Consider the following 22538-nt stretch of genomic DNA (forward strand, 5'->3'; position numbering starts at 1 on the left):
CAATTTTTTAATCATAAATTTAACCTTAAATAACTGGAAAATATTGGGGTTTTTTTTGTTTTTTTTACTGTTGGTGCACAATTAATCTATTTGTAAAAGATTTTCACGATACACCATTAACAATAGAAATGTTAAAACTTCTTTTTCTTTTTTTACTATAGAGTAGCTGTTATAATACAAAACACGTCCAGTTACTGCTTGTTGCTGTTAATTCACAGAAAACTTCTGTTTTTTAATTAGTACTGGGATTTTCTTTGTTATTTTACAGATTTATTTCTCTGTGTGCAGGTTAAACATAAACTTCTTGTATAACATAAATGTAAGACACAGAATTACAATTAAGATGTTATTGAAGCTAAATAGTTTTATGTCATTCATGTATCTGAAGAAACATGCAATAATCCCAGTATTCTGTCCATTTTACTGTTATGTAAAGTAGCCGCCAGGTTGCAGTTTATTCAAATGTTTTTATGCATCAAAACAGTTTAAGCGTCTGAATTATCTCTGAAATTCTGACACGTTTTCACTCTTCACCTTCCTGTGAGATAGAAGAAAACAGAACAAGACGTTCCAGGTGACAATGTGTTCATACAACAATACATTCCTGTAATTTCAGACATTTTTCACACTGAAGGAGGGTTGGTTCCTGACTCCAGCTGATGCTTCTTTATCTTCATTATTTCTCTTAACGTCTTTCATTATTCTTCCTCTAATTTTCTTCATCTGTTTGCTCGTCCCTTCCTGTCTAAACCGAGGAGTCCCGACATGTCGTCTCATCTCTCTGGACAGTTAAAGTCAAATCTCTGGAGCTCCAGGATCATTTTCAGCACTTTTGGAAATGCTGCTCCGAGTTTTTCTCATAATCCGCTCCAGTGGTTTGTATCAGTCTTTCGACAGCGATTTAACACCATCCAGAAAAAACATTTGTGTCCAAACAAAATACCAAATATAGTTTTATGTTTCTGCAGTCTCAATGCAGCTGATTTCACACAATGACACATAAGAAGTACCCTTTCTTCTCAAACTGTCCCAGATTTTGATTTAAATCCTTTGAATTCTGAGTCAAATGAGTCCGAAACTGGTACCTATTTGGTCACTTTAGTTATTTTTCAGAAGGCATCTTCATATCTTAAACTCAGATTAAAGTTTCAAAAGCTGATAGAAATGAGAGATCTTAGTTGTGTGACCTTCATCTAAACTCTGTGAGAAACTGATTAGAAACGCTTCAAAAACTGTACATTTGTTCTTCAGTTTGTGACGCCTTTACAAGAACCAGCGTTTTTCTGAGCGTAGTTCAGGCTGGGGAGGTGGTTCAAGAGTCTCCAAACAGTCTGATTAATGTGAAACTGAACTGAAAACACCTGAGGAGGACCAAACAATCCTAAAACCTTAAATGAACTTGCAAATACAAACTAAAGATCAAGAAACGCTGACTGACATTGGCTTAAGGAACTTTAATGTGTGTGTAAATGAGAATTTGCAGCATTTCTGGGTCTTCGAGAGGGTCATCAAGAGGTGATGGACTCAACAACATAAAGTTCACGAAAAACCCTCCCTAAAATACACCTAAGGAGGACCATAGAACCCTAAAACCTCAAATTAACTTGTGAATCCAAACTAAAGATCAAGAAACGCTGACTGATGTTGGCTTAAGGAACTTCGAAAGGGTCGTCTAGATGGGACGGACTCAAACAACAACATAAAGTTCACGAAGAACCCTCCCTAAAACAAAGAAGTTCTTCAGTTCTTGACGCCTTCAGAAGAACCAACGTTTTTCTGAGCGTAGTTCATGCTGCAGAGGTGCTTCAAGAGTCTCCAAACAGTTTGATTTATGTGAAACCGAACTGAAAACATGTTGACCTGAAACCTGCAAACTCTTTAGAACCACCCACGAAGGTTTGCGGCTCACAGGAGAGGTTCTGGGTGGAGTCTTCCTCTTTATCGATTACTGAATCTGTCAGCAGCGGCATGTGGAGTCCAACACTGTCAATGCAGTGCAACGTAATGAAACCGGTAGCAGAAATGCAACAAACAAAGAGAGTGTTTTCTGGTTCTAGACATTCGGTTCTTGTATCTTGAGTTGTTGTAGTGCTGATGGCAGCCTTCTGCCCCCGTCTTCGCCTCTCCTCAGACAGTACATCATTAGCTGTCTGCTGAACACCTGGAGGCAAAGCTGGCGAGGTAATTATCGAGGGCAAAGCCACGTCTGCACGCAACCGTCGTTAACCCATCGTAGCTCATTTGGAGCGGAGAAAAGGCCCTGCTGGTGTAAGGGCCGCTGGTGACTGGTGACACGTCAAATATCGCACAACAAGCGTCTCCCAGCCCTGAGCTAATAAAGCCGAGGAATTCGCTGTTGCTTTTTCATCAGGCACCGGACCTGGAGCCGAGCCAGAGCCGAGGACGAGGACGAGGGAGGTTTATCCCCTACACTTAACTGTAGAGATGCAGGAATTCATGAGGAGGGGAAACCACGCACAAACACAACCACACAACCAGCAACGACTTGTTTGCTTCGACAGCCAGGAAGAAAAAAAAAGTCTAAATAGAGAAACCCTCGGATTGCAGATTTCCAGAATCCTGTTTGTAGAGTCTGTACAGAATGTGCTGCTCCTCCTGCACAACAAATGAGACGTAAATAACCAATAATGAGCATGTGTGTTTGAATGTTTGCCTTACTGCTATTAGCTCAGCACAATGCGTGGGCGGCCGATTCAGGTAAAAGGATAAAAGCAGGATTCTTCTTTTTTTTTTGCCTCCCAGTCGTCACTGACGTGTCGGTGCAGCTTTCAGACTTCACGAACGGGAAAACCTGTCGGAGCGCCAAGAAAGTGGAGCAGCTCAGGAGTATTTAGTCAAGTGGAAGTTAACTCTCTTGTCGTCCTGTGGGTCAAAACTGACCCGTTTCAAAGTTTGAAAATGTGAAATATATATATTTGCACAGTGAAACTTCTGATGTCCACATTTTCAACATTTTTGGGAAATCTTTGAACATTTTTTTTGGTGGAAAAAAGAAATGTTAAAAATGTTTCTTAAGAACATTCACAAAAAATCTACCAAAATCCAGCGAATTTTGCTGGATATTGGTTGATTTTTTGTGAATGTTCTTAAGGAAAATATTAGAAGCTTTACTGATATATATATATATATATATATATATATATATATATATATATATATATATATATATATATATATATATATATATATATATATATATATATATATATATATACGTAGTCACTTTAGATATATTTATGATTTTTTTGGAAGATTTTTCTTTTTTGAAAATATTGACAAGAATTTTCTTGCCAAATTTATTTTTTTTAAATGCAACTTTTAAGGAATTATTGGAATTTTCTTCCTGAAGTTTTGCTAATTTTCAGAAATTTGGGGACATTTTTTTCTGAATTTTTTGATTTTCTTCAGACAAGAAAACAATATTTTTTGGTGCCCATAAATGAAGACAACAGGAGGATTAAGAAAACTTGTCATCTGTGTTTTATTTCAGCTTTTGTTATGTTTGCGGCAAGAAAAATGGATGAACAAACATATTTTATTGTTCCATGCCGTAATAACTGAGTACTGGAAAACATGCTTTTTATTTTATTTTTTAAAATAATTTACTGTTATTTTACAGATTTCCAAATTTTGCTAAATGACAGATAATATGAGTTCTTGTTTTTTTTAATTTACACGGTAACTGAAATAAACAAAAAAATAAAAAGAACAGACCAAAACTGTAAATGTCTAAAATCTTTAATCTTATCTTTAAACTGTTAATAATTCAAACAATGTATTTAAATCAGCAAAAGACATTCTTATTTTAATGAGATTTTCCATTAATATAAAGGAAAAATATGTGTACTGAGGATTGGGAAGTGGACAAAAAGAAAATTACCAGTTCTTTTATAAATTTCCAATTTTTTTAATTTACATGCTAATTGTAAAAAAATAAATAAATTTAAATTAAAATAAATGCACCAAAACTGTAAATGTCTACATAGAAAAATCTGTATTTTCCTTTTAAAATTTTAGTAATTCATTCAATGTATGTGTATGACTATAATATTACACTTTTTTCCTTTTTTTAAACAATATTTAAATCAACTTAAAATATAGTTTTTAATGATATTTTCCTTTATTTGAAAGAAAAATGTGTGTGTTAAGGATTGGAAAATGGACAAGAAAAAAATAACTATTATTTTACAGATTTTCTGAGTTTTGTTCAGTTACAGATATTATCTAGTAAGTAGTAAATTTACATTTTTTACAAATAGAAATTTGTTCTTTTACAATTTTTGACCTTAAAATTACATTTAAATCAGCAAACATATCACTGTTTTACAGCTATTTGCCATGATTTGAAGGGAAAAAATCTAATAATATAATATGTAAGTTAAGCATTTATCTGTTATTTCACAGATTTTTTTTCTGTTTTGTAAATTACAGATAATATCCAAAATCTCAGAAAATATTATCAAATTGATAGTTAATTGCAAAAAAAAGAGCAAAAAGAAAAAAAACTGAATTAAACTTTAAACAATGTCCACATCAAAAAATCTGAATTTTGTCCAAAGGGTAATTTGCTGTTTTACAACACTTGACAGCAAAATTATACTTTTAAAAAACTTCATAGAAATGTGCAAATATATTATTATTTTACAGATATTTGATATTATTTCCAAAAAAAATTATGTTAAGCAAAATATTAAGCATGTCCACTGATATTTTAGAGATTTTCCCTGTTTAGTTACATTGCAAATAATATTTAAATTCCTCAAAAATATGAAATAAAATTGTGATTTTAAAATCAGCATTTTTTCAAATAGCAATTAAATAGTTTACAGTGTTTGGCAGTAAAATTATCCTGTTTTTCTAATTGTATTAATGATTCATTATTTTATATATTTTCCTTATTTTGTAAATTACAGATGACATCCATTAAAATGACAGAAAACAAAATTACTGTAAAAATAAAATAGTGTAAAATCATTATTTTTACTAACAGAAATTTGCTGTTTTACAGTGTTTGCTGTATTTAGATCACCGAAAAATGTCTTTATTTTAGAGAAGTATTCACTGTTTTTACCATGTAGTATTTCACTTTTAACATATTATTTCTGGCAACTTTCTGGCCAGATTTTTGTTTTTTCTTTTTAATTTTGGCAGATGTTTTTTTTCTTATTTTTACAGTGTACTGTAAGATATAATGTGAGAAATGTGTGACCAAAAAAATATGCTGAAATAAAAGTAGAAACTGTGAAATCTCCAGCCTTCACTGAGTTCTCACATAATATCTAAAATCACAAAAAATATGAATTCTTTTTACAAATAGCAATTAAATATTTTTACAGCATTTGACTGTAAAATTATTCTGTTTAACTGCATTAAATTATCTGATTATTTTAAAATATTTTTATATTTTACATATTTCAAAAAAATATTAATTTACAAGTTGACTGAAAAAATATGTCACAAAATCTGTATTTTTACAAATACAAATTAGTTGTTTTACAGTGTGTGTTACAAATAGAAATTTGCTATTTTATGGTGTTTGCCACACAAAAGAACATTTGTTTGTTGTATGTAAATCTTTTCCAGCCAGATTTTTACTTTTTTTAAAAAAATTGACAGATTTTTTTTCTTACTTTTACAGTGTACTGTGAGATATAATGTGAGAAATGTGTGACCAAACAAACATGTTGAACTTACAGTAGAAACTGCAAAATCTGCAGCCTTCACTGAGTTCTGTGATTTATTGTTTGATGAAATAAACACAGAAGCTGCCAGTAAAGCACATTCTGCACACTGCAAAATGGTAGAAAAACAGAAGAAAAAAATCTTTCTGCAGTTTGAAATGAGGAGAAAACATGTCGTCCCAGAAGCAGAAGTACAGTAGCCGCTGTAAGTGACGGCTGCATACTATCTGCTGGAGCTGATCTCTGCTGCTGCCAGATGCTCGTAATGAATTTATCAATTAGCCGGCTGTGGAGCCCTCGGGGCTGCAGTCCTCCTCTGCACTGAACTCCCATCAGTCATCCTGTCAGAGAGCAGCAGGGAAGAGGCCTTCTGAAAAGCCAGTCAGGAAAAGCCTTCAAGATTTCAGCAAGAAACACCTCCTGTCATGCACAAGCACATTACTTAGAAAATCTGTAAGAAACTGCAAGATTTTCTCCTTTAACCCTCCTGTTGTCTTCATTTACAGGCACCAAAAAATATTGTTTCCTTGTCTGAAACAAATCCAAAAATTCAGCTAAAAAATTCCCCAAATTTCTGAAAATTTGCAAAACCTTCAGGAAAAAAATTCCAATAATTCCTTAAAAGTTTCCCTTAAAAGTTTTATTTTAAAAAATCCCCCAAATTTGGAAAAAAAATCTTGTAAATATTTTCAAAACAATGAGTAAAAATCTTCCAAAAAATCCTAAAAATATCTAAAGTGATTACATATATATCAGTAAAACTTCTAATATTTTCTTGAACATTCACAAAAAAATCAACCAATATCCAGCAAAATTCAATGGATTTTGTTTGATTTTTTTTGTGCATGTTCTTAAAGAAACATTTTTAACATTTCTTTTTTTTCCACCAAAAAATGTTCAAAGATTTCCCAAAAATGTTGAAAATGTGGACATCAGAAGTTTCACTGTGAAATTTTTTTTCTCCACATTTTCAAACTTTAAAACGGGTCAATTTTGACCCACAGGATGACACGAGGGTTAAAATGTCACTTTATTATCATTAAATGTGCAGAAACTGCACGTGCTAAACCTGTAAAACTGGCAGGAATAAGTGTTGGGGTTACTGTAATGTTTGTTTCCAGTTTTTAGGAGCATTTTGAATCTGATTTATCTGCAGGAATCAGTCCGATGTTTTGCCTCCCTCCAGAGGAAATCAGAGGTATTAATAAAAACAGCGTCCCGTTTCAAGCAAAATAAACTTTATTCTCACTTTTCATCAGCTTTAACACAAAATAACAATAAATTCAAATTCATTTCACACACACACATACATATATATATAGATATATCTGTACATGATTTTATAAATGCTATATAATAATCTGCAACTTAAATCCATACAAATATAGATTTTTTCTGCTCTGAATGGGTCAAAGTAAACAAGTAAGTACAGTGCAAAAGACATCATTGTAAAAATATGCAGACTCCCTGTGTGGAGGTTACAGAAGGTTTTAAGAAAAATGTTCAGACAAAAAGGCCAAACACTCAGGATGTCATCGCTACACACTAAATATTAACTTTTACTTTTTTCTTTTCTTTCTTTTTCCCTTTTTAAAAAAACATTTTTTAAAGGTATTTATTTTATGGTTTTTAACTTTTAATTTCTTAAAAATAATTTACAGTTATTTTACAATTTCATTGAATTACAAATGATAACTTAAGAAAATTCAGAGAAGAAAAAGTGTAACTGTAAATTTAAAAAAAGGCCAAAACTGTAAATGGCATCTACATAAAAAAAATACATATTTTCAAAAATGTCAATTCATTCTTTTACAACATTTGACCATAAAATAACACAATTCATTGTAGAATTTAAATCAGCAAGAACATTGTTATTTTTGTTTTTTGCTGTTATTTGAAAGAAAAATTGTGCACATGAAGGTTGAAAACTAATAAATAATTTTGTAAACTGTAATTTTACAGATTGTCCCTACTTTGTTACATAAAAAAGTAATGTGTAATAAAATCACAGAATGAAATTTTTAATTTACATATTGACTTAATAAAAACTGAGCAAAACTGTAAATAACATCCACATAAAAAACAAAAATCAGCATTTCAAAAAAAGGCCATTAATTCTTTTACAAAGTTTGTCAATAAAATTACACTTTTTTGCTGTATTTTAAAAAACCCAAAATGTTATTTTAGAGATATTTGTTGTTATTTGAAAAAAAAAAGTCTATTAAAGTTGAAAAATGGCAAACATGTTTTAAAATTATTTTTCTAATTTTGACTATTTTGTTTAATAAAGATCATACTTAATAAAATCACAGAAAAGTCATTAATTTACAAGTTACCTTCATAAAAACAGGCTAAAATAATAATATCCACTTAAGAATTGTATTTTTATACACAGCAATTAGTTATTTTACAATTACACTATATTTGCTGTATTTAAAGCCGAAAAATGTGTTTTTGTTTTTTGTTTTTGTTTTATTATTAAATCTGAAAAAATAGAATTATTCTACAGATATTTGCCATTATTTTCACAGTTTTGGCCCATATTACAGTATTTTTTTAAACACAGAAATAAAATATTTAAATGTGCATGTTCACTATACATACATACATATGTATGTATATATATATATATGCATGTATATAAAATAATAAAAATCAGGCCCAAACTGTAAATAACATCCACATCAAAGAGTCTGTATTTTACAAATAAAAATTTGTTTTGTACAACATGCAACTATAAAATGACACCATTTTTTCTGTATTTAAAGCTGTTAAAGATATCACTGTTACATTTTGCTGGTATTTTCACAGTTTGTTTTAAAGCTTTTTTTGATATTATTTTATTATTTTTTAAATTTTTTTTTCAACATTTTTCTGGCACCCTTTCTGGCGGATTTTTACCTTTTTTTTGTTTTCCTTGTTTTTATTTCGAAAGTCAGCTTCAGCTCAGGATTAAACTTTACTAAACTCTGTACCCATGCAGCTTCTTCTTTATGAATCTGAACCCGTTTTTCCCTGATATTTTGCATATTTAACTTTTATCAGCTTCATTCCAGTCTTAAGCGTCTCCACAACATCCTCTGATGCACAAACGTCTGTTCTTTTTGGGATGTTGCAGAATTAAGGATTTCAAGCAGGTTTTCTTACAGTGTGCAGGGCTGAGAGCCTTCAGAGAAAACGGTTAGATGTGGGTCGGGAGGGGAGCAGCTTGTGGTTTAACCGCTGGAAACCGACAGGCAGCTGGTGGTGGTGCTCAGCCGGGACTTCCTGGTGGCTCTGCGGGGCTTGCTGGGGGTGGAGGGCGGGGAGGCCACGCTGTGGTTCCTGATCTTGCTGAAGCTGTTCCTCAGACTGTCCCTACGGTTCTCCGAGGTGCTGCTGGTCTCCTTGGAGGTGAAGGTGTCCGGGTGGCACAGTCCGGCCTTCAGGCAGCAGCAGCACAGCAGCTCGGCGATGGCCTTCCTCATGTCGCTGCTGCCCAGGCCGTAGATGACGGGGTTCAGGCCGGAGTTGAGGACGGCGAGGGAGATGCAGAAGTCGGCGCTGAAGAGCAGAGCGCACTGACGGGACGCGCAGAAGAAGTCCACCATGAGCAGCAGGAAGAGCGGCCCCCAGCAGAGCATGAAGACGCCCACGATGGTGATGACGGTCTTCAGCAGGGCCAATGAGCGCTTGCGGCTCCGCTGAGGTCCGACCCGAGCGCTGCGGTGCACGTGGCAGTAGATGGCGCCATAAAGGATGCCGATGGCCAGCAGGATGAGGAAGAAGATGATGAGCGAGAAGAAGATGTAGGTCTTGGAGTAGAGCGGGAGGAGGGTGGAGCACTCGTCCAGGCTGCACATGCAGTTCCAGCCCAGCAGGGGCAGGAAGCCGATGACCAGTGCCAGCAGCCAGCAGAGCACCACCAGGCCGTAGATCCGGTAGTAGGAGGTTCTGGTGGGCTTCTGGGTCAGCGGCTTCATCATGGTGGTGTAGCGCTCCACAGCGATCAGCAGCAGGCTGAAGATGGAGGCTGCCAGCGCCACGAACAGCATCCCCTCCCGGAAGAGCCACAGGGCCGGGCTGAGGTGGAATGTCTGGCTGCCCGACATGCAGATGTTGACCAGGTAGGCGGCGCCGGTGAGCAGGTCGCTCAGCGTGATGTTGGCGATGCAGACGTAGACCCAGCGGGGGCGCCGGCGGATGCGGGAGACGACGGCGACCAGCACCAGCAGGTTCTCCAGGATGATGAGGACGCTGAAGAACAGGAAGACGGCCATGGAGGCGCTGAGCCGGGTCTGGCTGCTGGACACGGTCCGGTTCTGCAGGCGGCCCGTGTGGTTGTAGTGGCGGAGGATCACGTGGCTGATGCCGGCGGAGGGGGCGGAGCCATTGGAGGCGTTGCCAGGGTAACCATGGTACAGGTGAGGGCAGGAGGAGGAGAAGATGTTCATGACGGAGCTGGACGGGGCAAAGATGAGGAGAAGTTCTGCCGGTTCTGAGCTGCTCAGGAATTAGTGTGGAACTCCTGTAGTCCAACAGGCTACCAGACACTCTAACCTCTGGAGCTCCTTACCTGCAGCAACACACACCTGAGAGGACAAAAAAAAAAAAAAAAATTAACAGGCTTCTAGATAGACAGATGTAAAAATGAAAAAAAATGTATTTAAAACTATAATTTTTCCAAAAAAAAAGTTATTTTACAGATTTTCCCAATTTTGTTAAATTGCAGATGATAGTTATAAAAAAATTTAATAATATTTTACTGTTAATTGTAAAAAAAAAGATTATAAATTTTCATATAAAAAAATCTGTATTAAAAAAAGCATTTCACATAAAATTACACTCTTTTTACATTTAAATGAGCAAAATATATTGTTGTTTTGCAGATATTTGCCATTGTTAATGGAAAATTACTACAGTCAGGACTGAAAAATGATAAATAAATAAAAGGTCAACATGGTTTCTAAAATTATTAATTTACAAGTTGACTTTACAAATTTATGAATAACACCCACATAAAAACAATGAAATATTTTTAAAAATTAATTGTTTTACAGAGTTTTAGTCTAAAATTACACATTTTTTAAAAAAAAACTGTACTTTAAATCAACAAAATATTTTATTTTATAGATAATTGCTGTTATTTGAAATGCAAATATGTATAATTATGTATATAAAAGCTGAAAAATGGTAAATATTCTTAAAATTGTAAGACAGATTTTCCCTGTTTTGTTAAATTAAAAATAATAGCTAATAAAATCACAGAATAAACATGAATTTACATGTTGACTTAATAAAAATCGGCCAAATTTTCAAAATAACATCTACTTTTATATAAAGATATATATTTATTAACTATTTTACCAAGTTTTATAAATTTACACTATTTTATTTTTGCTATATGTAAATTAAAAAATATTATTCTACAGATATTTGCTGTTATTTGAAAAAAGGTGTATAATTATGTGTGTAAAAGGTTTTTTAAAATGGAAAAAAACATAACTGTCAGATTTTTCCTGTTTTGTTAAATTAAGAATAATATCTAATACAGTCACAAAACAGAAATATCAATAGATAGACACAAAAATACACTGCTAAAAATGAAAAGTTTAAATGAAAGTTTTTTTAAAAAGTGTATTTAACTATAATTTTAAAAACTATTTCCTGTTATTTTACAGATTTCCCTAATTTTGTTAAATTGCAGATAATAGCTATTCATTTTTTAAAGTATTAATTTACATTTTAACTGCAAATAAAAACATATTGTAAATAACATCTCCTTTAAAAAAATCGGTATTCTTACAAATTGTAATTTATTCTTTTGCAGCATTTGACAGTAAAATTACACTGTTTTTACATTCTTTAAATTAGCAATAAAATGTTGTTTTGCAGATATTATAATTGGAAAAATACTAAATAAAAGATAGTAAAATTATAAATAAATACATTTTTAAAATAAGTTAGTTCATCAGTTACACTGAGGGGACATGAGGTACACTGTAAAAAAGCAAATACATTTTTAAAAATCACTAAAAATTAATCTTGCAAAATCAAACAAAAAAAGCAAGCCTGTACATTTTTTTCAAAAGCTCTGTTAAAAAATGTCATTTTTAAACAATAACAATAAGAACACTAGTATATAAACACACATTGTAAAAAATTCAAATAATAATACAATATTTGAGCAACTGGATCATCATATATATAAATATTGTAAAATAACAGAAAATAACATCTAATGAAGAAAAAGTAACTTTCCAAAATTGAAATACAGTTTCTAGCATTAATTTTACATTATTTACATTAAATTACTTAATTAGTTAGTTTTTTGTTATGTATATTTATGTTTTTAAAAGAGTTTTAAATTGCATAAATCTAAAATCTATTATTTAATTATTGTTTAATTATAGCATTAAGTGTGATATATCTTTTCTGTGCAACTTTACATAAAAAATCTTGAATATTTAATAGATTTTTAATGTTAAAAAACACTTTGTCCACCTGTAAAATTAATGATTTGCATTTTGCTAAATGTAAAAACATCATTATTAAACAATTATTATAATTATAATAGTAAACTGTGAATGCATAACATGAGCATAAATGTGCAAAAAAAGTGCTGTATATTTCTCATTTTTTCCTGTTATTTTACATTTGTAATGACATTAAAATAAAAAGGAAAAATTCTGTAAAATTATTTTTTACAGTACATTTGCAGAAAAACTAAAATAAGATTTTAAAAAAGAATGAAAACATGATTTAGAATTGACGTGACGTGGAACTCTAATGGTGCTGAATGTGTAAAGTGACTCAGAAAATCAAACCCATGAAGTTAAATCCTTCATCCTCTCAGAGTTTCACCATCAGTCAGTTTAAAAGGCTTCATTTAAATGCCTCCACCTCGCTGTGGTTAACACAGGATGAGTGAGCAGCAAGGGCATTTAAATCATCACATAGAGGAAACACTTTGTTTTTTAGCAAAAATGCAGGAAAATATTAGTTTAAAATTCACTGGCAGCAACATTCACTGAACTACTGTGCAAAAAAAATAAAAAATGCATTTTTTTCCAGCATTTTTCAGGTAAAATCCTGTTTGAGTAAATTATTTTTAGAAATAAATCGTATTTTGTGCACGCTTATATCATTTTTAAAAATCAAAATATAAGCAAACATGCAGGAAAATATTAGTTTAAAATTCACTGGCTGCAACATTCACTGAATTATTGTGCAAAAAAATTCAAAAAATACATTTTTTTCCCCTAAAATCCGGTTTGTACAAATTGTTTTTAGAACTAAATCTTATTTTGTACATGCTTGTGTAATTTTTAAAAATCAAAATATAAGCAAACATGCAGGAAAATATTAGTTTAAAACTCCCTGGTAGCAACATTCACTGAAATACTATGCAAAAATGTTTTAAGAAAATGCAACTTTTCCCATTTTTTCACCTAAAATCCTGTTTGCGTAAATTGTTTTTAGAAATAAATCTTATTTTGTGCATATTTATATCATTTTTAAATAAAAATAAAAGCAAAAATGCATTTTTTTTTCTACATTTCACTACAAAAGCTAAATGGGATTTCTTAAATCTGGTGAATAATGCAAAAATATTTTACCGCCACATTAAAGCCCTCTTTTATTTGCACATTTTGCACTATTTTTCTGCTGTTTTGCGTCATTGTAGGTAGCTGTTGGAGCTGTGAGTGCAGGTGACTTACTGTGGCTGCTGCTGCTGATGCTGAGTGTGTGATCTGACGACAGATTTTTCGCTGCACATTTTTAATGGGGAAGTAAAAGGTAGTAAAGACACCACACCCATAACACACACTGACGCACAAATGCACACACAACACACAAGATTGCCATCACGTTTTTTTTTGTTGTTTTTTTCCTCTTCCTCCCATCACCTTGTAAAGAAACAACAAATTTCAGGTCAAACACAGAAAATAAAAAGCCTCATCTGGTGCATAAATGTTGTTTTTTTGTCAATTTTCCATAAAGTTAAAGCGGTGTTGCTCAAGCTGATAACTTATGCGGGAAAAGGATATTTCAAAACATATAAAAAACTGTAGTAAATGTTTTGTAAAGGCAGCGTGACTCAATATTTTTAAGGATATGTGGCAAGAAACCTCACTTGCACTTACGAGACTGTGAGCCAAATTACCATTTATCTTTTTCTCAATATTCTCAGAAAGTACACGAGAGAAAAACAGGAACTCCCAATTAGATGGAAAGGCGTGCCTCCCTGCAGATGGAGGGTTTCACATGTCGACAGCTGTGGTTGCTGCTTTGTGACGCTCAGTCACACTCTTCATGCTCTTATTGTCATAAAACCACTCGTCATGAGGCAGGCAGGCGGCTTTCAAGTCCACCAGCATGCGAGGCCTCAAGTCAAGAAACCGCTCAGCGAACACACTCCACGTCCTCCACAGCCAAGTGAAACAGCTGTGATTAAAGACGTCGAGCTTCCAGCAAAGTGCACTGAAGACATAAGATAACACAAGATCCAGAAATGATAGAAAAGACATGATAAAAATGGAAAAATACTGTAATGTTAAAAAACAAAGGAAAAATGGTGAAAATATCTGTGAAATTATGGTACTTTTAGCTGATTTAAACACAATAAAAGTTGTAATTAGGTTTAAGGTTACACATTTTAAAAGCACAAATTATGAATTATAAAGATATTTGATATGGATTTACAGTTGCATGTAAATTATATAGTAATGAATAATAATAATAAATAATAAAAAAATTATTATTACTATTATATAGTAATGAATAATAATAATAATGATTATTAACATTATTATAAAGTAATAAATAATAATATTATTATTATTATTATTATTATTATTATTATTATTATTATTATTATTATTATTATTATTATTATTATTATTATTATTATTATTACTATTATATAGTAATAATAATAATAACAACAACAATAATTATCATTACTATTGTTGTCATTATTATATTAATTATTGTTATTTTATTATTATTATTGTTGTTGTTGCTGTTGTTGTTATTAATTTGTATATTTTTTCAGTAAATTTAACACCATTTATAAAAATGCAGATATTTGATGTGGATTTACAGTAACATGTAAGTTATACAGTAATAATAAAATAATAACAATAATAGATTAATTTGTATATTTTTTTAATAAATTTTACATTATTTATAAAAATGTAGATCTCTGATGTGGATTTACAGTAACGTGTAAATTAGAATTTAAGAAATAATAATAATAATAATAATAATAATAATAATAATAATAATAATAATAATAATAATAATAATAATAATAATAATAATAATAATAAACAATTATTACTATAATAATAAGAATAATAAGAATGGTCATAGTAATCATTAATAATCATTATTGTTATTTTTATTTCTTAATTTATAATTTACACATTACTGTAAATCCACATCTTAAGTCTGCATTTTTACAAATAGTGTAAAATTTATTCCAAAAATATACACATTTATTATTATTATTATTATTATGATAATTATTATTAACATTATTAATTATTTTGTTGTTGTTGCTATTAATTAGTATATTTTTTCAGTAAATTTTACATTATTTGTAAAAATGCAGATATTTAATGTAAATTTACTATAATATGTAAATTATATAGCAATAATAATAATAATAATAATAATAATAAATACATACATAAAGAAATAAATATATAAAATAAAAATATTGTATACTTTTTCTTTAAATTTAACCCTTCTACCTGTAATACTGTTTACCTTTTGCAAAAATACAGATTTTTTTCAATGTGGATTTATAGCAACACATAAATTATAAAGTAATAAATAATAAATAAGAATAGTAACAATATTAATAATATATTAGTAGATTTTTTCAGTACATTTTACACTACTATCTGTAATACTATTTTACCGTTTGTTTTCTGAAATTTTATTAGATATTATCTGTAATTTAAAAGCACAAAATAATAATTTTTTTCTTTCTTTATCTGATTTAATGCAGAAAAAAATGTAATTTTGGCCTGTTTTAGAAATGTTTACTAATGTTCATGTGTAGTTTAATATTTTTACGTGATTTTAATCATTATTATCTGAAATTTAACAAAACAGGGAAAAATCTGCAAAATAATCGGAAATTCTTTAACAAATTACAGTTAAATACAGAAAAAAAACATTTTTAAAGTGTAAGCTTTAATGATTGTTTATGAAATGCTTAAAAAAACGGCAAATGAAACTTTAATATATTCACACCAACTGAACGCGCTGAACGCTTTCATGAATCATATTATTATTATTATTATTATTAATAATAATAATAATAATAATAATAATAATAATAATAATAATAATAATAATAATAATAATAATAATAATAATAACAACAACAACAACAACAACAACAACAACAACAACAACAATAATAATAATAATAAGTTACAAGGATGTGGGGAATGAAGGTGACAACAATACCAGTCGTAATTGGAGCATTGGGCCTTATCAAGAAAGGACTGGAGAAGCGACTCCTGGAAATACCAGGAAAACCAACTACTGCAGAACTCCAGAAGATTGTTCTACTTGGAAGTGCCCATATAATTAGAAAAACGCTGTCCATTTCTTGAACCCTGAAATCTCCCTAGGGTCATGGTTTGACTCCGGAATTTCAGTGAGAAACTATAAAGCTAAAAGAAGCAGATAACGATAATAATAATACGCCTTATCCTTATATTATTTAGGTAACAGGAACACTGCAAGTTTGCATTACGAGGCGTTAGCGTGCAGCAAAAACGTGCTTCTGTGGTTTTACTCACAGTTTGCACAGAGACGGTTCAATTTCAATTCAGTTTAATTGTATTTATAGAAGCACCAATTAGCAATATAGGTCATCTTGAGGCTTTTTACATGCAGTGGTGAGATGAAGATCTACCAGCTTATACAGAAAAGCTCCAAAAACCAAAGTTTCTTTTGGATTCTTTTTGGCATCGGTGCTTATAAATGCAAAAACGCCACAACGGTATTACAGCCTCTTGACCTACATTGTGAGTAAATGTGACGAAGCGTAACACCTGGCCTCCCCCATGAAACCCCAGCAGCTAATTTCTAACTCAACTTCTGCTTTTTTAGTTGTGAGGTACAGCGGAGAGGCAGACATGCATGAATAATCCATCACTTTATTCAGTCAGTTCTGCTGCTGCTGCTGCTGTGGTGAGACTGTTATTGTAAATAAAATGAGGAAAAGGAGATTAAAAAAGAAACACACAACAGGCTGAGGTGTCAACTACGCCCATGACGGTTGAAAACGCCCTTCGTCTGAAATAAGACTTCAAACGGTGTTGTGACCGCAGAGTGCGTATTTAAACCACGTGTGTGTTTCCTCCATCGACGAGCTGCAGCGGCTTCAACTTCCACTGCAGGAGATTTAAATTTAAACAACTGAAATGAGTCTTTTTCCAGCAACGTCCACCGCTTTACTGCCACATTTATGTTCTGTATCTGCAGGAGGCTTCCCAGCACGCACTGGGCGGCAGGCCGAGCGTTTTCAAGAACACTGAAAGAGTCTGAACTGGGACGAAACCAGCACAGAAAAGTCCCCCTCTGCCAGCTGGGTTTCATGTTGTTTCGTGTGAAAACATGCGAAAATTCAGAAGAATGTGGGTGACGTATGTGGAGCAGCTCTTTTGTAGCTGAATGAGTATTTTTTTTATTACCAATTCTTCATATCTGTCAGTTAAATCACCTTCACGGATGCTTGCGTGGAAACTTTTTGTTGCTAGCTCTTTGTTAACTGATTTCAGACTTCCCCTGTTTTTTCACAGGAAAAACGTTAAGATTTGTAAACGTGCCTCCAGAAATACCTGCAGAACTTAGACACATGCACATGAGAAAACCGTAAAAAGACGAACAGTAAAAGACAAAACAACGAGATGCATATAGGCTCTATGCCTTTGGCCTTTCTTCTTGTCATTACTGCAGAATAAACTGTTGTTGTTGTGTGTGTTTTTATTTGTTTCCTTGAGCTGATTTCCTCATCAAAGACACTGAATTGGTTCCAAGATGCTTTTCTGTTTTCTGATAACTGGCCAGAGAAATCTTTAAAACTTTTGGGTAAACTTTAAGGCTGGTTTTGTGAGTTTTTTATGGTCATTTTGCATCAGTTCTGACCAGTAGTACCACAGTGGATACATAGTCCTCACAGCCAAGCATGGAGGTGGAAGTATGATGACATGGGCCTGAAGAAAACTTTACAAAGTGCATTTTGGGTAAATTTTAAGGGTGGTCATGTGTGTTTTTGTGGTAATTTTGTATTTATTTGTGGTTGTTTTATGTCTCTTTTGACCAGTAGTACCACAGTGAATGCATTGTCCTGACAGTGAAGCATGGAGGTGGTAGTATGATGATATGTAGCTGGAGAAAACTTTAAAAAGTGCATTGTATGTAAACTTTAAGGGTGGTTTTGTGTCTCCTTGTGGTTGTTTTATGTCTCTTTTGTACCAGTAGTACCACAGTGAATGCATAGTCCTGATAGTGAAGCATGGAGGTGGTAGTATGATGATATGGGCCCAGGGAAAACTTTAAAAAGTGCTGATTTCAGACTTCACCTGTTTTTTCACGAGAAATGCTAAGATTTGTAAACATGCCTCAAGATATACCTGCAGAATTTGGAAATATTCACACAAGACAACGGTAAAAATACTGATGGTAAAAGATAAAGCAAACAGATGCATATTGACTTTATGTCCTTAATTCATCTCACTGAGGATTTTGACCTTTGACCTTTCTTCTTGTCATTATTGCAGAATAAATTTGTTATTTTTTTGTGTCTTTTTGTTTCCTTGAGCTGATTTCTTCATCAAAGACACTGAATTGGGATCCTAGACGTGTTTCTGTTTTCTGATAATTGGCCGTTTTTGTGGTCATTTTGCATCTATTTTGACCAGTAGTACCACAGTGAATTCATAGTCCTGACAGTGAAGCACGGAGGTGGAAGTATGATGATATGTGGCTGGAGAAAATTTTTTTAAAAATGCTGATTTCAGACTTCCCTTGTTTTGTTTTTTGCCTCAAGAAATACCTGCAGAATTTAGAAATATGCACATGACAAAACCCTCAAAAGACTAACAGTGAAAGAAAACACAAAGATCTTTCTTCTTGTGATAATTGCTGAATAAATTTGTTGTTTTTTTCCTTAAAGTTATTTCCCTTTAAAGGGCGGTTCAATGTGTTAAACCCTCATTTCCTCATCGAAGACACTGAATTGGTACCCTGGATGTGTTTCTGAAGCACGGAGGTGGAAGTATGATGGTATGTGGCTGGAGAAAACTTCAAAAAATGCTGATTTCAGACTTGGCCTGTTTTTTCACGAGAAATGCTCAGATTTGTAAACATGCCTCAAGAAATACCTGCAGAATTTAGAAATATGCACCTGAGAAAACCCTCAAAAGACTAGTTGTCTAACAGGAAAAGATAAAATAATCTGTCTTCCTGTCATAATTGCAGAATAAAGTTGTTGTTTTTTATGGGGTTTTTTTGTCTCGAGCTGATGCTCCTAAAAGTTACTTCCCTTTAAAGTTCCCTTTAATGTGTTAAACCCTCATTACCTCATCAAAGACAATGACGATCTTCAAATGACTGTTGCTTGAGAGTTTCTATATTTGTGGTTTTATATTATTGAGTCATTCCATATAAAATCAACCAAATCTGGTCTCAGAATTGGCAGATTTTTTATGTACAATAACATTTACCTTCATATGATGAGTGTTTTCAGAGTTGCATAAAAGTGAGTCGAAGCCTCATAACTTCTTAAAAAATGCTCACTTACTCGGTATTTTCATATTTTTTAACTTTGCAAGTGTGAAAAAATGCCTTAATTAGTAAATTAATTTGGCACAAAAGGGATTTTCAGAGTTATGGGCCCTTAAAGTACATCGGGATGGGTTGACATTTAGTTTTTTTTTAATTGAATAATATTTTCCAGTCTTTCAATCTATACACAGACTTTAGTTTTGTTCATTTTTTCCTATAACCAACTTTGAGCATCAGTATGATGGGAGATATCATAGAAACAATCATTGGTACCCTGGATGTGTTTCTGGTTTCTGATAATTCACCAGAGAAAACCTTAAAAAGTGCATTCTGGGTAAACTTTAGGGCTGGTTTTGTGTCTTTTCTGACCAGCAGTACAACAGTGAATGCATAGTCCTGACAGTGAAGCACGGAGGAGGGACTGACAATCAGATTATAGTCAAAATCTCATTTTTGTTCAGTACCAACTTTGAGCATCAGTATTATGGGATGTAGCATAGGTTGAACAGTAAAACTGCAGCATTTTAATGACATAGAGTCCTAGAAACAATCATTGGTTCCCTGGATGTGTTTCTGTTTTCCGATAATTCGACAAAGAAAACTTTAAAAAGTGCATTCCGGCTACAGTTTAACGGTGATTTTGTGTCTCTTTGTGGTAGTTCAGTGCATTTTTTGTGGTCATGTTGTGTGTATTTTTGGTTGTTTTGTGTCTTTTCTGACCAGTAGTACCACAGTGAATGCATAGTCCTGACAGTGAAGCACGGAGGTGGAAGTATGATGATATGAGGCTGGAGAAACTTTAAAAAATGCATTCTGGGTAAACTTTGAAGGCCCATATCAGCATGTGTGATCGGTGGTTGGTCAGAACAAGTTAGAGTCTATGAAAGGATCATTTTTACCTACGTCTTACACTCGGATCATCTTCTAGACACGATTTACTCACTCATTTTGACACTTCAAAATATAAAATTAGAGATTCTTTTTACACAGGAAATTAAAACCACGATGACGCTGAGTGAGTGAGGACGAAACATGTATGCAACATGTGCAGAGCTGTGGTTTGCAAGTTTGATTCCCACATTATGTCGATGTAATGAGCAACATGTGCAGCATTATATAATAAATAACGTTGTCTCACCTGGTCATCACGAGCATGTGAGGCTCAGCTGGTGACATAAATATACCACAACTTATTGTACAAATGAAAATACCAGCTGATTCTGAGGGAGTCTGGTGATTGTTTTCCTGGAATGACCCTACATTGAAAGATTAATTACAGGTTTGGATGCTTCCAAAGTCTGTAAAACCTCAATAACAAGAGTTCAGTCATGTGTAACAGTTCTCCTAAAGTCCCACAAGGATGATCTGATGTAGAAATCAGTTAACTTTTGAAGTTTAGGGAAGTTTTTCAGTCATTTAAAGTTGCATTTCCAAATTTTTTGACCACATGAGGGCAAAAAAACTCTACAACAAGTTGACACATATATGCTGTCTCCTGAGCTCAGTGATGAAAGACAACAAAAAACGAGACACGTGAAAGAAAAACACCTGAATCTGGGATCTGGAAGGGTTTTTGCTGATCCAAATCTCCTCTTTGATGGAAGAAATCAACACAAAGCTGTTCTGATTGACCGACTTTATCACCAAATCTCAACCAGCCTGAACAAATAGTGGGATTTTGGGTCGATGTCTTGGACAAAACTCTCCAAAACCTCCTCATCAAAACACTAAATTTAGGGGTAATGTTTTGGAATAATCATGTTTCATCGCTCCAGAGTTCCAGATAACTGAAAAATCAATGTCAAGTAGCCCTGACGCTGTTCTTACAGCAACATTTTTCTGAAAAAGTGTATTTATGTTCAATTCTTTCATTGATTTCTCATCTGTCTGCATGTCTGATGGAAGCGTTTCATTCATTTAAACCAAAGAATTCACAAACGGGCTATAAATCCTTTAAATAACGACCAGCAGAAGTTGGACAAAAGTTTTCCACGTATATCAGGTCAGTCTTGAGTTTACACTGACTCCTATAACTCTAAATTTTCTGTATTGAAACACATGAATCTTTGTCACAAAAAACAATCATGCATTTTGGTTCTTTTATAGGTTTACTGAAGGTTTTATGGGAATATGATAAAATCTGCTGTGTCAAAAATATACATACAGGAACTCTAATATTTGATTAAATGTCCATTTTCGGCTATTTTCACATCAATGAGGCTCTTCTGGTTTACGTCCACAAGCTTCTGATTTATCTTCGACTCCACTTGACAGAATCGGTTCAGTTTGCCTAAACTTGTTGTCTTTCTCACACAGATTTTCCAGGTTCTTGATGGGGTCTAAGCCAGTCTATAGCTTTCATTCTAGCCTGATTTAAACATTTCTTTACCATTTTTATTGTGTGTTTGGGCTCATTGTCCAACAGTTTGTATGTAAATATTCCATTAAAAATCAGCCATTTCCAGCTAGAATAGTCATTTACCACATTAACAATGTCTAGACTGGATTTATCATTCATTTAATATTATCTTCACTGAACAAAATGCTTTTTTTTCTCAAAAATAAGGATATTTCTAAGTGACTCCAAACTTTTGAATGGTAGTGTAATAAAACACAGTAAAAATATAGAAAAAATATAGTAAAAATACTGTAAAAAATACAGTAAAATATAGTAAAAATATAGCAAAAATACAATAAAAATGCAGTAAAAATATAGAAAAAATCTATTAAAAATACAGTAAAAATCTATTAAAAATACAATACAAATATAGTAAAAATATAAAAAATACAGTAAAATTATAATAAAAATACAGTACAAATATAGCAAAATGTAGTAAAAATATAATAAAAATACAGTGAAAATATAGAAAAAATACACAATTTTTCCCATGAAAACCCCCACCTTTATTCATGTGCTAACATAATTGCGCAAGGGTTTTCTAATCATCAATTAGCCTTTTAACACCATTAGCTAACACAATGTAGCATTAGAACACAGGAGTGATGGTTGCTGGAAATGTTCTTCTGTACCCCTATGGA

The 22538-nt window shown here is 32.7% G+C and overlaps 1 protein-coding gene across 1 annotated transcript; it reads right to left on the reverse strand.

The window, feature by feature from the left end:
- Positions 1-6923: 6923 nt before the first annotated feature.
- Positions 6924-13450, reverse strand: s1pr4 (sphingosine-1-phosphate receptor 4). Its single transcript, XM_055015114.1, has 2 exons — positions 13403-13450; positions 6924-10273 (listed from the first exon to the last, which is right to left on the reverse strand). Exon 2 carries the CDS (start codon positions 10133-10135, stop codon positions 8918-8920), a length of 1218 nt encoding a protein of 405 aa, XP_054871089.1. The 5' UTR covers positions 10136-10273; positions 13403-13450; the 3' UTR covers positions 6924-8917.
- Positions 13451-22538: the final 9088 nt, after the last annotated feature.

This window comes from Amphiprion ocellaris, chromosome 2, assembly GCF_022539595.1.
Source record: "Amphiprion ocellaris isolate individual 3 ecotype Okinawa chromosome 2, ASM2253959v1, whole genome shotgun sequence".
Lineage (NCBI taxonomy): Eukaryota > Metazoa > Chordata > Actinopteri > Pomacentridae > Amphiprion > Amphiprion ocellaris.

What these genes read in the sequence shown, in the direction of transcription:
- s1pr4 (XM_055015114.1), bottom strand. Translation starts at nt 10,135, where the DNA reads ATGAACATCTTCTCCTCCTCCTGCCCTCACCTGTACCATGGTTACCCT.